The 9,866-nt window shown below is 37.9% G+C and overlaps 1 protein-coding gene across 1 annotated transcript in view; it reads left to right on the forward strand.

Annotated features, from left to right (window-relative positions):
* The window catches only part of celf4 (CUGBP, Elav-like family member 4), a gene marked incomplete at both ends in the record, with an annotated part of 19,666 nt that extends 14,644 nt beyond the window's left edge, over positions 1 to 5,022 (forward strand). The window contains 2 exons of the mRNA XM_084445702.1: positions 2,585 to 2,728; positions 4,895 to 5,022. Coding sequence (XP_084301828.1) covers positions 2,585 to 2,728; positions 4,895 to 5,022 — 272 coding nt within the window. The remainder of the gene's footprint in view (positions 1 to 2,584; positions 2,729 to 4,894) is intronic.
* Between the last annotated feature and the right edge of the window lie 4,844 nt (positions 5,023 to 9,866).

The following is a 9,866-nucleotide window of genomic DNA, read 5'->3' on the forward strand; positions in this document are numbered from 1 at the left end:
TGGGTTACATATTAGAGATGTGGGTTACATACTAGAGATGTGGGTTACATATTAGAGATGTGGGTTACATATTAGAGAGATGGGTTACATATTAGAGATATGGGTTACATATTAGAGATATGGGTTACATATTAGAGATGTGGGTTACATACTAGAGATGTGGGTTACATATTAGAGATGTGGGTTACATATTAGAGAGATGGGTTACATATTAGAGAGATGGGTTACATATTAGAGATGTGGGTTACATATTAGAGATATGGGTTACATATTAGAGATGTGGGTTACATACTAGAGATGTGGGTTACATATTAGAGATGTGGGTTACATATTAGAGAGATGGGTTACATATTAGAGATATGGGTTACATATTAGAGATATGGGTTACATATTACAGATATGGGTTACATATTAGAGATGTGGGTTACATATTAGAGATGTGGGTTACATATTAGAGATGTGGGTTACATATTAGAGATGTGGGTTACATATTAGAGATGTGGGTTACATATTAGAGATATGGGTTACATATTAGAGATGTGGGTTACATATTAGAGATGTGGGTTACATATTAGAGAGATGGGTTACATATTAGAGATGTGGGTTACATATTAGAGAGATGGGTTACATATTAGAGAGATGGGTTACATATTAGAGATGTGGGTTACATATTAGAGAGATGGGTTACATATTAGAGAGATGGGTTACATATTAGAGATGGGTTACATATTAGAGATGTGGGTTACATATTAGAGATGTGGGTTACATACTAGAGATGTGGGTTACAGGTTACATATTAGAGATATGGGTTACATATTAGAGATGTGGGTTACATATTAGAGATATGGGTTACATATTAGAGATATGGGTTACATATTAGAGATGTGGGTTACATATTGGAGATGTGGGTTACATATTAGAGATATGGGTTACATATTAGAGATATGTGTTACATATTAGAGATATGGGTTACATATTAGAGATATGGGTTACATATTAGAGATGTGGGTTACATATTAGAGATATGGGTTACATATTAGAGATATGGGTTACATATTAGAGATGTGGGTTACATATTAGAGATATGGGTTACATATTAGAGATGTGGGTTACATATTAGAGATATGGGTTACATATTAGAGATATGGGTAACATATTAGAGATATGGGTTACATATTAGAGATGTGGGTTACATATTAGAGATATGGGTTACATATTGGAGATGTGGGTTACATATTAGAGATATGGGTTACATATTGGAGATGTGGGTTACATATTAGAGATATGGGTTACATATTAGAGATATGTGTTACATATTAGAGATATGGGTTACATATTAGAGATATGGGTTACATATTAGAGATGTGGGTTACATATTAGAGATATGGGTTACATATTGGAGATGTGGGTTACATATTAGAGATATGGGTTACATATTAGAGATATGTGTTACATATTAGAGATATGGGTTACATATTAGAGATATGGGTTACATATTAGAGATGTGGGTTACATATTAGAGATATGGGTTACATATTAGAGATATGGGTTACATATTAGAGATATGGGTTACATATTAGAGATATGTGTTACATATTAGAGATGTGGGTTACATATTAGAGACGTTCTCAAACCACTCTTCTATTTGAATTAATTATTAAACACGGATCACTGACACCTCGGCCAGGGGACCAGCAGGTTTGCCATACGCACAACATGTATCTTGCTTTGCCAGTCTACACCCATGCTGATTCATCCAAATAGTTTTAAAACCCGCCTTGCAGTCCTTTGAACATTTCAATATTTGGAATCAAATTTTTTTGTGTCTTTTCTCAAATTGCACAGAAAGGTGATTGCCTGGCTGGAATAATATGACAGAAACCAAATTCCATTGTGTTTGTTATGCTATTTAATGTTACAGCGGTACATGCATCCAGCTACCATATTTCAAAATATTTCAAGAACAGTATGGTGGAGGAATCAGCAGGGGTCTATATAATTGGCTAATCAAGCCAAATGTTGAATATCTTGGAGTGTCCCTGTAAACATGGGTGTGATTGATATTGAGAAAGCTTATAGATGGACCTGTAATAAAAGGTTGAATACACGATGCAGTATAGAAGGTGTACTGAGGCTACGTTTCCTCTCTCCTACCCCCCCCTTCCCTGTCATTCCTCTATCCCCGTATGATTTTCTCTCTCTCTTGTTTCTCTCTTATCTCTCTATTTTCTCTTGTTTCTCTCTTATCTCTCTATTTTCTCTCTCTCTCTTCTCTTTTTTCTCTCCTCGTCTATTCTCTCTATATCTCTCTTCTGTCTTTTCTCTCTTCTCTCTATTTTCTTTCTCTTCTCTCTATCTCTCTCTCTTCTCTTTCTTTTCTATCTCTCTCTCTTCTCTTTCTTTTCTATCTCTCTCTTTTCTCTCTATCTCTCTATCTCTCTTTTCTTTCTCTCTATCTCTCTTTTCTCTATATCTCTCTTCTGTCTTTTCTCTCTTCTCTTTCTTTTCTCTCTTCTCTCTGTCTCTCTTCTCTTTCTTTTCTCTCTATCTATCTCCCCCCCCCTCTCTCTCTCTCTCTGCACAGGGCCAGAGGGCTGTAACCTGTTCATCTATCACCTCCCTCAGGAGTTTGGGGATGGCGAGCTGATGCAGATGTTCCTGCCTTTCGGTAATGTCATCTCCTCCAAAGTGTTTGTGGATCGGGCGACAAACCAAAGTAAATGCTTTGGTGGGTAAAAACAAATAAAACCAAAAGATTATTCTTATTATTCTTTTACTAATGACCTTCTTTACTGCAGCCAAGTTCTGTTTTGTTTTAATCGTTGAAAAGAGAGATTGGACATTTTTGTTCCTAGTTGCTTGAACGTTGGGGAGCCTGTAGAAGGGGGAATGGGGAATGGATGTATCTTGCGAGCCCTCGATCATTAATGGAAAAAAAATTAAAGCAGTACTCCTTACAGTGGCAGTTCACAGTTTATCTTCCAGCTATTAATACAGACATGGATTAGAACCAGCCATCGGCCTCAACCCGAAATAATTGGGAAACAATGACATAATGGTCTTACATGGTTCTATTTGGTGTATATTTCCATTCATCAGTGTTAAGTTCATAGTTTGACCTTAATAATCAATCTTGAAGGACATGGACATTTGGCAATCTTTGAGATTTGAAATTCTCCAACAAACGTCTTTGTTGGACAAACAGTGGAGATTACACTGACCCTTTCATCTCTATAAATCCAGTTTTTTTATTTATTTTTTTTACTCCGTGGCTGTTACATTTTCCATGACAAGAATAATGTGGGCAAAACCAGGGTGAAGGAGTGCTACTTTAATGCAACACTCACATAAGGGCAATACTTCTTTTGTCTTTATGTGATGAGGATTGTTATCATTTTTGCTATAGGATGCATGTATTGCTGATATTGTTTTTTAGATTATAAGTAGCATTCAATCTGTTTCTCCATCATATAGCTGTAACATGTCCTGATAAAACTGGTGTTATACTTTCATTTTGACTACTGTGAGCTATGTTATGATGTATGTTATAACTGGCATAGGTTACTAACAAGATCTCATAGATAAACCACAGTAGTTTACAGTTTTAGTTTACTATTCTCTTTTACATTGCACAACAATTATTACTGTTTATGAAAGTTTTGCTATGTTAATGACAGTTTTATAACAGCTATATAATGGCAAATACCAGTATGGGTTTCAATGAATATTTGTGTTATAAAAAACATTGGGAGTAGATGTTTCTAGCATATATTTATAACATATAGAACATGACCAGTTCCTGATTATTGAATCAAATGTTTTAAAGCATCACTGAAAATGTCACAGTACTCTTATAAAACAGGGGTTCAAAGTGGTTATTTTGATGTCCCCCGTCTGAAAAAATACTGAAGAACACTTTTTAGTTCTTGATCAAACCTTTTATTGGTGAAATGGTTCCAGCTAGATCCTTTGTTTGATGAAATAGTTCTACCTTGAGTAGAACTACAGTTTTTTTTCTAAGGACTAGTTCCTAAGGGGTTTTTCAAAAGGTTCTCCCCACAGAAATGGCCGAAGAACCCTTCATGGTTCTAGCACTTTTTTTTTCTAAAAGTGTCCTTGGCTGATCTACAGTACTATACAAGTTCTCTGTCTGTTCTATATGTTTTAGTGTACGATTCTACCTTTGACTATAGCAGTGACATGTTGTGAATCAAGTGCATGTTGTTTGGTTAGTTATTGCTATGGTCATGCTCATGATTTATTTATTTTCTGTTGTGTAAAATTGTATAACTGTGGAACATGTACTGTATGTTATATCTTTTCTTGATAATACAAAAAGATAATGGCACCTTTTATAAGCATTCATAACCGTTTATGATAAATGTATTGTATGTACTGTACATCTAGTTATCTACACAAGTGCAATACATTGAATGTTACAGTACATGATATGGATTGCATAGCCTTGAAGTTATTTAAAATTATCAAAATGTATACTGCAACCAGGTGAAAGTTTAATGAAAGTGTTAAATATGGACCGAAACGGATATGAATGCTCATGACAGGTGATGTGCCAAATTGATGTTGGTTTGATGCAACAGTGTTTTTAATAACTGTACAGTTTAATTGAATGTTTCTCTTTCTCTGCTATAACATTTTCAAAATGATGATGAGTGACTAAATTATTAAAATAATGTGTTTATCCTCCATCCTTATTCTCGTCTCAATCCCCTTTTTCCTTCAACTCTTTTCCATCTATCCTTCGACGATCACTCATATTGCCCCTTCATCTTTGATCTAACACCGACTCCATCTTACTAACCACATCCCTCGTTCTCTCTCTCTCTCTCTCTCCCTCTCCATCGTGTTCCCTCCCTCGGCTCATTCCCCTCAGGGTTCGTTAGCTTCGATAACCCGGGCAGCGCCCAGGCCGCCATCCAGTCAATGAACGGCTTTCAGATCGGCATGAAGAGGCTCAAGGTGCAGCTCAAAAGGCCGAAGGATGCCAACCGCCCGTACTAGCCCCCCCGCCCCCGCCCCCCCGACCAGCCACCCTGCCCTGGGGGCTGACTCGGCCGCTGCACACAGGGAAACACAGGTACGGCAGCTGGGGGGGACTCGCTGGTTCTCTGACTCGCTGGTTCTCTGACTCGCCGGTTCTCTGTCTGGACATTGTCGTATTGCACTTTGTCACACATTTATATGAATCAAATTTTTTAATCAGTTTTACTTTACATTTACAATGAAAAAGTTATATGAATCATTTCTCATCAATCAAATGAATTTTACTTAAAAGGTAATATGCAGTAATTGTTTCATATTATTTTATTAATATTATTTGCTGTATTCTTTGCATTTTACTTTTTTTAAGTGAGTATATAGCCTATATATAAATTGTGAGACTGTGTTTTTTATGCTCAATGTCAGAAATTAATGAATTTGTTCTTTCTGCTTTTCCAGGTTTTGTTGAGCTGGATCATAAGTTGATTAGATGAAAAATGACACTGGACAGAGAGCCACTGGGAGGACAACAGGAGGACAAACGCATCAGAAACCAGACTAAACATGAGAGAGGAGAGATGACCACGCTAAAGAGAACTCTTCTGGATGTTCCCTTTGGACCCAAGAGAGGACTCCCACTAGTCTGGTCCCCTCCCCCCCACCTCCGTCTCTCGCCCCAAAACCCAGCTTGAGTGACATCTACCTTAGCGGACCACAAGGGAGTTATTATTGAAGACAAACAATAAAAAAACTAAAATATAAAAATAAATAATAAATAATAAAAAAAACATGAAAATGACCAACCCCAAATGGAAAAGAGACAAAAGGAGCCAAGACACCAGGAGTCCTCAAACGAGGACGAGAACGAGACGAACCTGGAAAAAAAAAAAAAAAAAACTGAATGAGGGATTGCCATAGGAGATCTTTGAGCGAGGACATTTGTGTATGGGGGGAACTAACTTTTTAAAGACCAATTTTACAGGACATGTAACAAGAAGAGACAACCTTCTCCCCGGAGAGAAAGAACTTTGTAGGCAATGTGATATTTCAGGACACAAACTTGCTTTGATTTGGGATGGCCATCTAGCTCGGAGTGCCTGTCTGTTTCCAGGGGATACTGTTGCCAAGGAGAGCCATAGCAACGGTCTCCAGGGAGTCTTACCTGTCATTCCTTAGTTGTTTTAGGGACCAAAAGACCAAACATTTTTATTGCTGGGGACTTGTAGCTCTACTATACTCGGACCACTGCATCTCTTTCAATCGGCTAATCAGCTAAAGAGTTGCATTTAAAAGATCTGTACATTTAGAATATATATACAATATATGTGTATATACATATATATTGCTGATATGCTTTTTGAATACAGGCAAAACTATTTCAGATGACCAATGGGGTCACTCACTTCGCTAGTTTACAATTAACTATTCAAAATGTTTATTTTTTTTCTCTTCTCATTTTGTCTTGGTAAGGATGGCGAGTGCATGGGGAGGGTTGTTCCATATCACAGCCTTACCTTTTCTTACTTGACATCCTAACCTCATAGTTAAAATAACATCAAACACCTTTGAAATATATGAACTTGTTTATATTTGCAGTACATATATATGTATATGTATAACAAGCATTCGAGCAAATGTATTCATATATATATACATATATAAGGTATATATGGATAATTAGATATTAATCACAGTCTAATATATGTATTTATATGCGCATATTTTATATATGTGTGTCTGTATATAGAACAACCATTGACTATGTTGAGCTGTAATTTTTTTGTAGATTTTAGCTAGAGTTTGAAACACTGCTCTGCTTGGGATGAACAGCAAATCTGGCAGCTCCCAAAACCGCAGGCATTCATTTCTCTGATAAAACTATATGCTGACACACATTATATTGCTAAATATATGTGTGAATAATTCACATGTAGGTGTAAATACTATTTGAAAATGCAAAAAGCCACTTCTCAGTAGCAGGCTTTAAGAGAATCAGGCTACACAACTTGAGAGGAAAAGGACAAAATATCTTCGACTCTATTCCAAACATATCTTATAAGCTTCACACACTACAAATACGCAAACAAACGGAGTGTTCTCTTTGAAACTTGAACCAAAATAGATTTGTATCATGACGTTTGCTCTCTTTTGCATTCAGTAAAGTGCATGTACTGCAGCGTACGTACGGGCTGTCACCACGAGAAGGTGTGCCTTGTCACCTGCAGAATCCGCTATCAAGCACTGTGCTCTTCAAATCACCACCGCGAGCAGCCAGCGCTCTACAATGATGTCAAGTCATCCATGCCCATCGCGTCCATGTCATTTCATACGGTATCTACCATTAAGAGCTTTTGTACATACATGTCAAAACGAACCAACGGTTTGAATATGCCATCATAATTCTGCCAGGTCATGGGAAATTAGCATTTGGAACTCTGAACCCGTGCGAAATTAGACCATATCAAAAGCGGCCATTTTGGCCCTGGTAGCACATACTAGCTAAATGCTGTTCACGCTGCAATAGGGTGTTCAGGGTTAGAAGCTGGAGAACTGGGTAATAACACATTATTTCACCTAGCTTTGAGAACTATAGGTACAGAGGTCACGTCATGTTATAATACTTATAATAAGAAGGGTGGTTTGTCCACGGGACCCTATGAGGGTCCAGTAAGTTGTTTTATACATACAGTACATCACAAGTTAAAAGCAGTTAAATATACAGTATAGCTCTACAGGTAACACAGCTTGAAGCACCCTCGTTTGAATTGTAATTTCCCCCCCTGGATAAGTTCATAGAACCATAGATAGACATAAAGAGATTATTCCCAAACTGAAGACACAAGTAAAAAGGTTCAGGTTATGTTTGATACAGGTTATTCAGGCTCCATGGTGGATGTCACATGCATGAGGCACCATAGTACATGTGCAGTAAGACGTTGCTATGAATGTTATGACATATCTTAGCAATGTCGAATGGAAACAAAGAGACAGGAGGTAAAAGTGTGAAAGGTTATATAACAATTCATAAGGCGATGTGCCAAATTAGGTTTTACTGCTCAATTAGCCATTGACTGTTCACTGCCATTTTGTGGCTTTTTTTTTTTTTTGTCCGATTGATGTCTTGCATTGCATCCTGGTCCGTTTAAAGCAACCAGCCCTAAAGATGTCATGAACACTTCCATTGACAACTCTAATACATGTTACATAACACTGTCATAATCATGACATCAAACCAACAAATCAACTCGTACGTGTATCAAAAAAGATATGTCAATCAAGATCCCATGAGCTGTCATGACCTCCGTGCGCTGGGGAATGTTAGACTTTGTGAGCGCATTGTCAAGTTAGGCTGCTTGCAAACTGCCCCAACATTGACCAACGCCGACATTCCAATGTTGATCATATTTTGCATCTGTTGCCACCTAGATAGTTAGCAATATAAAAGTAAATTCTCTCTGCTAGCATAAACAATTGCTAGTAATATTTACAAGCTACATGGCTTAGAATCGATTCATGATCGGTTCCTGTACAGTGATTGAATTCTTGAATGTTTTTTTTTTCTTTTTGAGACTTTTCTCTGTATCTGAGTGAAAATATCGCCAAGGAAATATTATATGGCTACAGGAACTACTTCTGTTGGTTCATATTTTTCTCTCCGTTTGTTGGAAATGAGCATACACTGACCCGCTTCCTTGCAGCTGCGACCAACACCGATTGAACATGTTCACACAAAAGCAAACATCTGCCAACAACCCCCAACAAACACCAACTGCTATGGAATAGCTGATGTTGGTGTTGGTTGGTCAATATTGGCGCAGTGTGCAAGCAGCTTCATGTTTCCAACACGTATCAAGTGACATAGGGTGTTCCCCATTCTCGTTCCAGAGGCCTTCTCACTTCTTACAACCTCTCCTCAATGACCTGAAAATGTCCTCCTCAGAATCCCAAATGAACGAGGCTCCCTCGCCCCAGACACCGGCATAGACAGGAATGGACAGGGAGAACCAGTCGTGTCGTAACTCCCATGTTCACAGGGGGAACCAGTCGTGTCGTAACTCCCATGTTCACAGGGGGAACCAGTCGTGTCGTAACTCCCATGTTCCCCTCTGTGGACGGTCACCGTCACTTCTATCCAGTCATCTCATGGCTACAGAGGTGGATACGAGAGCTAGGATTTAAGGGATCTTCCAACACATTTGCTCCATTTAGTTCTGTGCCCCCCACCCCACCCACACACACACACACACACACACACACACACACTCCATCTGCCCTTGTTAACTGACTCTAAGATATGGGAGGACTGGAATGGCATCATGGTGACAACTCTTCTGTCGAGCCTTACAAATGGCTACGTTGAGCATGTCACTTACACAAGTCCAATGCTTAGAATATGAGACTGCAATGGCCGGAGTGGAGAGGCAGTGGGAATGTGTTCATACGCTCCAACTTTCCGCTGCAACTGTTTACATAAGAATTGAAAAAAAAAAATCTGTAGTGGTTCAAAAACAAGAAATAGAACAGAAGTTTGAATATAAATAATATATATATATACATAAACTGATGAATATACTGTAAATGTTTTTTTGTTGCTCTGTTATCCTCTGTACATAGGTTTGCATATTTTATAGGACTTTTACTTCGATCTACAAGGACTGGATAAAAATGATACTTTAAATACTTCAGAAAAGATGAATGAAAACATATAATAATCATGAAACCAGGTTAAAAGGAGTCCATAGGGATGGGGTACAACTGTAGGACCTGACCAAGGAATTGAACCAGAATACAGTCAGGGAGAGCATTGAACTCAATTAGAGCTTACACATGCATTGGATTTTTTATATTAAAAAAATATTTTGGGA

Source organism: Borostomias antarcticus (genome assembly GCF_949987555.1).
Source record: "Borostomias antarcticus genome assembly, chromosome: 11".
Classification (NCBI taxonomy): Eukaryota; Metazoa; Chordata; class Actinopteri; order Stomiiformes; family Stomiidae; genus Borostomias; species Borostomias antarcticus.